The sequence below is a fragment of the Leuresthes tenuis genome, unplaced genomic scaffold (genome assembly GCF_036924035.1).
Source record: "Leuresthes tenuis unplaced genomic scaffold, fLeuTen1.0.hap1 SCAF_12, whole genome shotgun sequence".
NCBI lineage: Eukaryota > Metazoa > Chordata > Actinopteri > Atheriniformes > Atherinopsidae > Leuresthes > Leuresthes tenuis.
Genome location: NW_027325366.1, coordinates 14,782,971 through 14,794,310, shown reverse-complemented (window position 1 = coordinate 14,794,310; position 11,340 = coordinate 14,782,971). Strand labels below are relative to the sequence as shown.

Here is an 11,340-nt window from a genome sequence, read left to right as displayed (position 1 = left end):
AAGTCTACATAAATAATGATTTTTAAAAAAAATGTAATTTATAAGGTGCTTTTGTCTGTGAAAGTGCTGTAAAAGACGTATTAGACGCAGGGTTGAATAATGGATGACTACTTGAAATCAGCATGGAAAAAAAGTTTAATAAAATATGTTCAGATCAGGGTTTTAACTTCTTGCATTCTGTGAATGTAAACCGTTAAAACAGCTTCTACCCATCCCTTTTATTTAAGTATCAGAAAATACACATCACAGACACAAATATTTTCAGAAATGACTTTGTTTTTATAAGGATTTGTTCTGCACTGGAGAGTCACACTGCTTTTTCAAATACTTTTCTATTAAAAGATTTTCTATTTAAACAACTTGTTTTTTCTGTTATTATTATTATGATCACAGCATCCTCAGGAGTTTTAAAAAGGAAAAAAAAAGGTAAAGAGTTGTGACATATTAACACATAACACCGGCACAGTCTTTGCGCACCGGTTGTCAACAGAAAAAGACTCACAAAGATTATTCGAACAAGGAGGAATAAAATCAGGAATCGGCTGAAATAAAGAATCTCATTATACAGAGGAATATTTGTTTAATGCAAGACTAAATTTGTTATATGAAAAAGAAGAAATGGGTCGTTAAAACGTGGAAAAATGTAAACATTGTTTGAATGTAAAATAGTCCCATTCAGCCAGCTTTACAACTAAAACATAAACCATGAAGAAGCACAGTTAGCTTCAGAGATGCAGCTGCTCCGATTAAAAAGCTTTTACAAAACGTGAAACTGGAGAACTTTTTCCACAACTTTACGCACGTTTTTTTCCTGTACTTTTTCCATGCCGTCACATTGCCATGGAAACCAAACAAGGTCCAGAAATGGTGTTGTTGGGTCTTAGTGGTTATTCCGGCGATGCGGGTTGGTCTCAGCACGCATCGGCGCCACCTGGTCTCAGATGCAGCTGCAGGAGACGGTCGACTCGGCCTCGTCCACCTCCTCCCCGTACAGAGTGATAAGTCTGGGATGGACTCTGAATGCAAAAAAAAACAAAAACATGTTTACAGATGTGCGGTTTAATGTTGTGAATGTAACAGTGTCTAAAAGAATAAACCTTTCTGATTCGTAAATAATTTTCCTCTCTGTGAGACGGAAACAGTTTGTCCTGTGAGAAATCCGTTTTTCCATTGCTGTAGATCACTGTGATGTTTATGTGAATCCATCCCACTATTCCCATTCCTTTACCTTAAGGCATGTGGCTGTCAGAATGATGCAAACTGGAAACGAGGACCCTTGAAAATTAAACATTTTGTTTCATTTAGTTCAAGTTTACGATGACTTCAAGATGTCTGAAGGGCATGAAAGGAGGAGGAATACCTGCATACAATATACCGTGTCATCAAGTATGTGAACATGCGTGGTTAAGCTACTGTTGAAGTTCAACTAGACCACTGCTGTCACCCCCCTGCACAGAACGGAACGGATTTCTAGATGTAGGAGAATTTACAATTCTGCTTAAAAAACGCTGATATGCCCCCTTTCAAATCAAAATAACTGACAAGATTTTCTGAGTTGGACATCTTAACAGTACATTCTGCTCACTTGATTTACTCACACAGTCTGAGCCTCAGTGACTTTATACACACAGGAGTAATTAAAACATTCAGCCACATTATCTGTGAGTCTAAGTGTTATGTGGAGTTATGCAACTGTTTTGAGGTTAAACAGTAAAAAACCCAACACAGAACGCCGTATTCGTGCTAACAGAGGCTGGTTGGAGACTATCAGTACAGATTTTGTTTTTCATTTCAACCCATATGGATGAAATGAAAGGGAAAAAAAACTTTATTGAGACGCATTAATCACATCATGAAAAAAACTCCTGAGAAGAAAAAAAATTAATCCACAGGGTGCAGTGATCATGAATTAGAGAAAAAACACAACAGTAATTATTTAATCTGTGCATATACACAGCGTCTTATCGGTGTATTGTGTCATCGTAATATAAGTTATTGGATATTTTAAGCTTTAATTTACCATCTGCTTGTATTTCAGAGTTAGTTTTAGCTGAATTCCTGACTGTGACTCTTATCGTCTGAATATGATCATGTAATTAACCTTGAAGGCTTCGACGGTTAAAATAACAGTTCTAAATGACCCAAATTCACCCGTCTTGTAATGCTGCAAACCTGTCAGTAATTACAGTGGAGACGGTTCACGTGTTTTGTATCCTTCATACAGCTTCGCTCACACAATGCTGGCCAGTTTCTGACGGACCTGATCTGTATAAAACTAAAAACACTGAGGAGGAAGAGCACTAGTGCAGACACGGTTTATGTTGAATCTGAAATGTCTTTTTACAAATGGGGCAAATGTTATCTGCACAGAAAGATGAAAGTGAGGAAAAACACTGTAATTTGGGTAAACTGACCCCTCAATAGAGGCCTTGTTTGCTCTTGGAAAATACACATAAGTGTTGTAATTTCTCACTACTTCAGTTAAGGGCAGAATTTTAAGGATATCCAGTAAATTAGTCAATAATTACATCAATTGATAGCTGAAGCCCTGTTTTGTTTAGTGTAATAACATTTCTGATCGCCGCATTGACACATGATGGTAAAAACGTCACTGATTAATCCACCTGATGAGCACTTCATTAGCAATCTCCACTAGCTCTCCGTCGATGTTCCAGGGGAAGGCGGCTCCCTCGGATTGGATGATGGGTGTGGTTTTGGAGTCGCCCTCTTCCTCGCTCTCCTCCTCAGACCAGCCAATCAGTGAGTGGGGGCGGATCTTCACTGCTGACACAGAATGCGTCTCCACGAAGGCGAAGCTGAACTGCAGAGGGGCAATCAGATGGTCAAAATATGTGTGTGTGTACGTGTACTTGTTTTTCTAAATTCATAAGGTCTGAAAACAAGGACCCCACTTCAATTGTTGGATCAAAATGCTTTGTGGGAACCAAATGGTGGGCCCCAACAGGTTTAAAATAGCTGGTTTTATAGTTGGGGTTATAATTAGGTTATGGTAATGTTTAGGCATGAAGCTGTGACTGTGAAATGCATTAAGTCAAGGTGAAGGATAGAGAAATAGAAAATCAAGTTTGCGTGTGTCAGAGCTAATTCCAGGAAGGCAGAGAGGCTTGTTAAAATCCTCAGTAAGCAGCTTGTAAATGTGTCTGAGCTCCTTCCGGTTTACTGTCTTCTGCTGTAACACCATGAATCTCCAACAGGGGGCAGCAAAGACCAGCAGACAGTCCGTCCTTTGCCCGTTAGTCTGTCTTGCAGGTTTGCTCTCTTCTTTATATAAATCTGTTCCTCAAGGAGAGATTCACGTGAATAAATGTATCCTGCTTTCCTGCTTTTTGAGTTTTTGGTCAGTTCAATAAAACATGTTAAAAAAGCTTAGTCTATTCAAGTTGCAGGTTTCAGCTGCCATTTCTAGCTTTTACTTTTTAATGATAGCAAAATTCATTTTGATCAAATGATGAATACGACTATGACCCTACTACTGTCACATTTTCAGTTGATGAATTAATGAGCCGATCAGGAAAATATCAAGCAGATTCATTTAGAAATTAAATCACTGTAGCTCTGTTTCAAGCAATTAAATGCTCTCCTTTATATGACCTACCCAAAGTCTTCTATTGTCCACATCCTCCCGAACCATCAGATCTACTGTGCATAATCTTTATCAATGTTTCCTAAAGAGGTGATTTTTAATACACCTAATACATTCACTCATTTACAAGACAATTCCCTTGTAAAACTTACACAGATAGCTGATATTTTCTTTTATTTTCTTAAAGGTTTTTTTGTGCTTTGCTAAAGAAAAAGTATGTTTTCAGTGAAAAAAACAATCTTTTTTTTGTTTCTATCTTTATACCTCGAGACTATATTAGGGGACACAGACGCGGTGGAAGATTTCTGCTAAAAGGCCTGCAACTTTGGAAGAGCCCCAAAAGTAAAGATGTGTCTAACCTTTTAAAGGACAGAGAATGAACAAAACACACCCGACAGACTCGAGCTATCAGGTCTATATGCTGACGTTTCCACCTTGATGCCCTGGCTGGTCATGTTTACTGTTATAACAGAGGCTAACAGGATGTAGGTCAGTCAGTAAACAGCCTGTTTATTCTGCAGGACAGTGAACTGCTCGCTGTCAGTATATTTAGAAAGTGGGTTAGTGTGCGGTGTCTCAGGCCACATCAGTCCATGTGGAACCAGGCTAATCTACTGATTAACTCTTTTTTTTCACCCCAGAAGGATGTCAGGAGTGAGATAACTGGTAGGACCCACTTTACGGATGACTCCAGTTTGTTTGTGTCCTGTTTTGCCTTTCTCTAAAAGTGAAGGTGCTGTCGGCAGTCAAGCAAAGATTTTGTGCTCCGCATCCCTGAAAAAAGCTCAGTTATTGGTTCCAACCATCCTCTGAAGCAAGTTATTTGTCTCTTCAAGTGCTAAATGAAATGCTCTTCTATGTTCACAAGCTGATTGCTAACAATGTGTCAAAACATTCTCATTCCTGAGCATCAGATGCTGCCCATTTATCAACGCTCTCAGGTATAATTGTTACATGCTGGTTTGTGTGGATATTCGACACCAAAAGAAAACTTTCTGTAACATGCAGGGGTGTTTGTGTTATGGACAAATACGTAGTATTTGTCGCAGCAACATTTTACTGGCAAAAAGTGACGGTTTTACTGTCTGAAAGAGAGCAGGCAGCTCACTCTCTGACATCTGACGTTCAATCCAAAACGATAAACTAGCCTAATTATTTCAGAAAGTTGTGATTCTTAGAGACTGTGGTTCAACACAGCCTGCAGAATACAATATAATCGTTTTGTCACATTAATGCAGTCACAGGCTTACTCCCTGGGAGACAGAGGCAGCTACTGGACAGGCTGTAAGTACTTTGTAGCCCCCAGAGCTCTGAGCATGAGCGTATTATCACTGGAAATGACTGATGGAAAAAAGACTTAATTAGTGAGTGTGTTAGTGGCTGTACCTGCATTTGAAAAAAAAAAAAACAGCTAAGGGGTGGCAATGTGACACCAAGCATCTTTGAAAAAAGTTTTGAAATTTCACTTTTGTCTTTATTTATCTGAATCTGGGCCTTCAGTATTTAGACGAGATAAGTTTATTTAGACGATATGATTTAGATGAGTTTTAACCAGTAAAAGATGATTTAACATCCATGGGTTGCAGTTGTTTTAGCTTTTAATTTACAAATATTTAAACCCTAAAACTAAAAGATTCAATAAATGATTTGAATAAGTTACAAGCAAATGCCACTTCACTAACGAGGGCGTAGAATAAATTCTATTTGCAGGTTGTTCTGAAATGGCAAATATGTATTGACGCTGCTCTCACCTGTCCAGTAGAGCCGCTGTATCTCTTTAGGTGTTTGATGAACTCTGACCTGCATGCATTTCCTACTGCGATCAGCGATGCACTGCCATTTGCTAAACTGTCACAAAAGAGGAAGTGGAAATGGGTGTTAGCAGAAGCAGACACAACATGAATTAACCTGCAGTGTGATCCGTTCCAGGTCACAGCTCAGAGGAAGCGACCACTCACTGTACGCAGTTTACCTGGTGTTCGGAGCCAGTCCTCGAGGTGCGTGTGGACTCAAACAAGGAATGGACATGATGCTGATGCTCAGATACAGGCCTTGACTGGTGGTCCAAGATTCCTCCCCGTCTGCAGCGACCGATCAGAAAAAGCCAAAGTTAAAACAGACAATCTGACAGAAATCGGAACCAGCTCGAGAGGGGTCCATTTGAAGAGCAAAAAAATGGCGCTCACCTGACTCTTGGTCCTGATCTTGATCCTGGTCTCTGAAAGGTTGGGGAGACACTGATTTATAAACAAGCACAAAACATTTCTCTACTGAACTGAAACCAAAAGAAACAGCTGTTAAACACTAATAAAGCCTGCTGTTCTGCCAGCACAACAGCATTTAGACAACATTATAATTAAACATTAAAGGTGAGGTTTGTGATTTCAAAAATAGATTTTTGAACCATTAAAATTGAACAACTAAGCCTTGCTTTGCAGCGGTTTCTTGTACCACTTTATGTCACTTGATGGGATAGTGAGTCACTATTATCTATTGTGCTAATCAGATTGGCAGCATAGACGCACTTCAGTCAAACAACAGTAAATGTTGGTGTTGTTTCAATGCTGCAGACAGGTGACAACTGACAAGTACAGAAAAACAATCTATTGCTGAGCTGTAAGTAAACCACTATCTATACGTGTGTTGGGGCAGCTAAACTAAGTAGCTTGTTTATCTGTTTTTTTCTTACTTTCTTCCACGCATGAACATTAAGATCATTGATCAGCACTGATCTCTTTATTGGACTCTCAGAGATTCAGCAGTCAGACCATGAAGATGAAGATTCTGCTTCTGACTTTTCGTAATGGACGCTGGTAAAGTTAACATTAGGCACACGGATTTCCCTTTGCTCTTTCTCACTCTAAAAGGAGAGCAATGCACTGGTAAAGAAAGACGTATTATATTTCAGCAACATTTTTGACTAATTTCTTTTGAAAGTTCCCTACAAAGTGCTTCTTTAAACAGGCCTGCACAAATAAAATTATTCAAAAAGTGACTGCAAAGAGCAAAGGCTTGCCAAAGCTCAATATAATATTTCAGTTGAAAAAATTAATAAGGTCAAGCTTTTTTAAGGCTGTTTGATATTAAAATGATACAGTATGAACTTAAGTGAGAAAGTTGGAGAATAAAGTTTTAATTAATCCCTTATTGTGTATAAATATATATATATATATATATATAAATGTAAAAATCAAGTAAAACAATGGAATTCATGAGCAACTGAACTGCAACTAAACAAGGTTTCTGTTTATCTGTAATTATAGTTCATTTCAGCCTTCTATTTTGCTTTAATATTAATGTTTTACCTTAGGACAAACACCAGAACGCTGCTGCTAGAGTTTTAACCAGGATCAAGACATCTGAACACATCACATCAGTTTTAAAATCTTTACACTGGCATCCGGTCAGTCACAGAATAGATATTAAAAGCCTACTGATGGTTTACAAATCCCAGAACGGTTTAGGCCCAAAATACATCTGTGATATGTTCAGAGAATATAAACCCAGCAGAGCTCTTAGATCCAAGGACTCATCTCATCTAGTCCAGTCCAGAGTCCAGACTAAACATGGAGAAGCAGCATTTAGCTGTTATGCTGCAAACAAGTGGGAGAAACTGCCAGTGGAGATGAAACTGTCACCAAATGTAGACATTTTTAAATCCAGGTTAAAAACATTTCTTTTCTCATGTATCTATGCATTAAATCTGCATGATATCTTTTATCTAGACTGTTGCTTGTTTTTATTCATTTTAATTATTTTATTTCTTTCTCTTTATATTCTTTTACATATTTTTAATGCTTCTTCCACTCCCTGCTGCAATGCTTTTATTTTATGTAAAGCACTTTGAATTGTTTTGTACATGAAATGTGCTATATAAGTAAATTTAACTTGACTTGACTTAATATGGTGGGCTTGTGGGTACACCAAGAAAAAAACCCAATTGTCACAAAGAACAGACAAAAACCAAGCAAATGTAAATGTAACACTCCTCTGTAGCTGGCTTCAGTCAGAGCTCAGTCGATAACTGAGACAACAAAACAAACATATGCATACTGTCTATTGTGTCTCACCGTTGCCCGAACAAATTGTAGCTTGACTTCTTTGCTGGTAAAAAAGACAGCTGACAGTCCTCTGGTCTGAAAGAGAGAGAAATAAATGAGAAGCTATGAGACCACCGTGCTTTGCGCTAAATGCTAAAAAGGAATATGATGGTGTACATGCTGGAAATATACTCATGTCACTTATTTGAATCTTAATGCAAGGCACTTTATCTAAATAACATTATGATTTTTGTTCCAGAATACTTTAAAATCACAACAAATGAACAACAAATGCCCTCTATCTCTGGACAGTAAATAAATAATTTAATACGCATGTAGGTCACCTCAGCCTGGCCAGCGTCTTCACCAGAGCGTACTCTCGTCGTCGTGATGATGGCATCCACCTCTTCTTCTCCGCCCGTGCTAAGCTCTGCCCACCAAAACCAAACATGGCAGAGAAACCAAAACGAACCAGCTGACCGAGAGACGAGAAGCTGCACATGTCCACCTGCTGCAGGTGACCTGCAGACAGAGAGAGGAAACATGTTTCCATAACCTCTGAAGACATTATATGACCACTAAAATCATGTCTTTGCCCTAAAACGGATTGATTTACCAGATTTTTATTACTTGATAAACAGATCCCAGCTGCCATTGGGCGAGAGGCACGACCAGAACAAGCAGCTGCAGCAAAATCATGTCAAGAGTTGTCTGATGCAAGTCAGTAGAGTTTGCCAGTTTGAACAAAGGCCAGGCCTTTTGGAATAATCTCCTCTGGACCAAAGTTGGAGTTGAAGAACATTTTATGAAAAGTGAACCACAATGCTTAAAATATTATGTTTTGATTTTGCTGTTTGAGGGACTGCACAAAGTGCTGTGCCAGAAACAATCACTGTGACGATAGGAGTGGATGAAAATCTCAACAAGCAGGTATTACGACACTAGAAAAAAACTGTATAAAATGCCCACCTGAAGTTATTCCTGTAAAGTTGGAAATAACAGCTCTTGATGATAGGTGTAACCACCGCTTCTTCTTTTATGATATGAAAAAAAAAACCAATTCACCTTGTGGTGTTGCTAAAGGATACCAACTTAAAACTAGCCATGTCATGTAAAAAAAAAAGAAAACTAGATCAAATGAATTATTGTCATTTATTTCTTATCAATACACACGTGATAACATTTGCAGCAGCTGTGTTTTGTACAGGTCTTGTGTTTAACCAACAGAATATAACCATGCAGTGAGAAAGCAATGACCATCAGATGCTGTTCCTCAAATAATTCAGCCTTCCAATGTAAGAAAATCTTCCCTGAAATGCTAAATGTATGGGGTGAACCAGTTATTAACACTGTTTCATTTCTGTTTACCCACAGTGTGTGAATGCAGCACAAGGCATAAGAGCAAATGGAATGAAAAACAACAAATTTCCTCATCAAGAGCATTAAGGAAGATGCTTGATCAGCTCTTAGACAGCTATACACACACACGTATACACACCCAGTGTGCCATCTGGCCACATACCTGCTCTAACCTACTGAACTGCAGCGTCTCTCCACCTGTCTGACTGACTGCCTGTCTGTCTCTCTGGACAGAATCTGATTTCCTCACCATATGGCATGCCGACAGTGTGTTTGTGTGGGTATTAATGCTGAGACAGTCAGTGTGTCACTAAGATCAAACCTGCAGCACTTCTCAAATGTCCAACTAATGTTCATACATTTCCTTTACTGCACAAATAATAACCAGTGCAAAGGTACTTTGCAGCGTCTCACAACAGCAAACTAAAACGATCGACATGTCAAGATGTCACATATGTACTTTAGACTTTTTGGTGCCTGCAAAGCCTTTGTTTTCATGTTTAAGAAAAGAGAAAGTATGCACAATTTATTTACTTATTTAGCAGTTTGGACAGAGTTCTGTGGATGTGGACTGTCCTGAGAAACAAACAAAAAGGTGACTGATTTCACTGTATATACTATAAACTGGATCTACACAGCACCACCACAACTCTACAATAACAACTGAAAACTAGTCCACAAGAAGCAAGGGAAATTTGTAAACTTGTTCATTTTTTTTCTCTCAGTATGAACTGAAAGTCTGACTTTCTCACCTGAAAATGGAGCTTTTCTAAAACAGGCTGTGAAATGTGTTAAACTGGAAAAAAAGGCTTGGTGTTGTGTTGTTTGTCAAATAACTGGCAGAAAAAAGGTGTCAGTAGCCTCACAAAAACATAATAAATCAGAAACCAGATTTTCTTGTTAATTTCGTATGAAGTCCTCAAAAAAAGATGGGCTCTGCACCAATTTGAGCAAACTGTGTTAGAGCACCTGCTGTGGTCACATCATGATGGACTTATAGAGACATGCAAAACATCTGAAAAGTTCATGGAGGAAGACTGGAAACTTTTAGCTCTATGTGTCACTGAGCACTTAATCCATACTTGATTTTCACTGATAACTCAGGAACTGGTTGATTTCTGGTCATTCTGGTCATGAATCGGACCTAATTCTCATTAAAACAGTTGTAATGTGTTTGCAGTAAACAAAGGTTGCTTTAAAGTTGAAGAAAGCTGCAGCAGAGATGGGGAAAAAAAGATTTCTATGGTACAATATTTGCAGTTCATCCATGATTTGGCCCAATCCCTGTCCTTTTTTTCCCCAACTGTATTTTTTTTTTAACGAATTTTAAATGACCAAATTAGTACCGAAAGTCCAAACAATATACAGATTACCAGATCAAAATAAGTGTTAAGGGTTACTTTAGGCAAACACTGTATGCCCAACACTCAATTCTTCAAAAGTCCACATTAACCTCAATTCTTTTCCAAAGCAAAATATGACTACTTTCTCACATTAAAAACGTATCCTGTATAATTCTATCAATCCAGAGAAGAAGGTAATATATTGCACTTTTGGATTTTGGTAAATCGCAGGTCACCAAACCGATTTGGACCAACATTTGAGTACTTTATTAGGCCATTTCTTAGCTAGTATTACCCCTTAACATTTAAGTGAGTATATGTATCACGCCAAAACTGTAATTAAGCTGAAAGTCCTGTCCTATTACCAGACAATACAGGGATACAGACCTGCAGTGTAAAAGTAAGCTTTTGGTCGTGTTTTTAGGTGTGTGAAAAGGCTGCTAATACAGCCTGTGTAGACAGGTGGATTAGACTAAAACTAAAAAGTCTGTTTAGTCTATAAAAAGCAGCAGTTTATCATTAGCCAGAGAAAAAAAAGCAATTTGCAAACATGTGAACATAAGGATCGAATTGATATCAAAAGGTGAGCTTAACTGGTTCTGGCAGGTGAGTCTCAAAACTACTGGCTTGCTTTTCTTTAGGCAAAGCCAAGCTAACTGGCAGATTCAAAGTCATGACACAAGGACATAACCTGAAGTAGTTAATAGTTTAACTGCCATATTACTTATTCTCGGGCTCTGATAACATTTAAAAAAAACAAAAAAAACAGGTAACCATAGGAACAGAGGTGATTCCTCAACCTGCACTGAGAACACATCATATAAGAACATTGTGGGTATGTTATCTATCATTCAGGTATTAGTCCTGTTAGCAATACTTTCTCCATCTCTTTATCACAAAAACAATCAAGTGCTTTGCATTAATTAGCTATAACAAACCATCTCGCCACATCTTGTCAAACAAAAACATCAACACGTCCTGCTGCCAGCTAATT

The 11,340-nt window shown here is 38.3% G+C and overlaps 1 protein-coding gene across 1 annotated transcript in view; it reads right to left on the bottom strand.

Annotated features, from left to right (window-relative positions):
- Positions 1 to 31: 31 nt before the first annotated feature.
- cerkl (CERK like autophagy regulator) overlaps positions 32 to 11,340 on the bottom strand; it is a 45,462-nt gene continuing 34,153 nt past the window's right edge. Inside the window, exons 8-14 of the mRNA XM_072396573.1 lie at positions 7,989 to 8,166; positions 7,675 to 7,740; positions 5,791 to 5,822; positions 5,577 to 5,685; positions 5,356 to 5,452; positions 2,625 to 2,821; positions 32 to 1,016 (exon numbers count right to left, since the gene is read on the bottom strand). Coding sequence (XP_072252674.1) covers positions 938 to 1,016; positions 2,625 to 2,821; positions 5,356 to 5,452; positions 5,577 to 5,685; positions 5,791 to 5,822; positions 7,675 to 7,740; positions 7,989 to 8,166 — 758 coding nt within the window. The 3' untranslated portion in view covers positions 32 to 937. The remainder of the gene's footprint in view (positions 1,017 to 2,624; positions 2,822 to 5,355; positions 5,453 to 5,576; positions 5,686 to 5,790; positions 5,823 to 7,674; positions 7,741 to 7,988; positions 8,167 to 11,340) is intronic.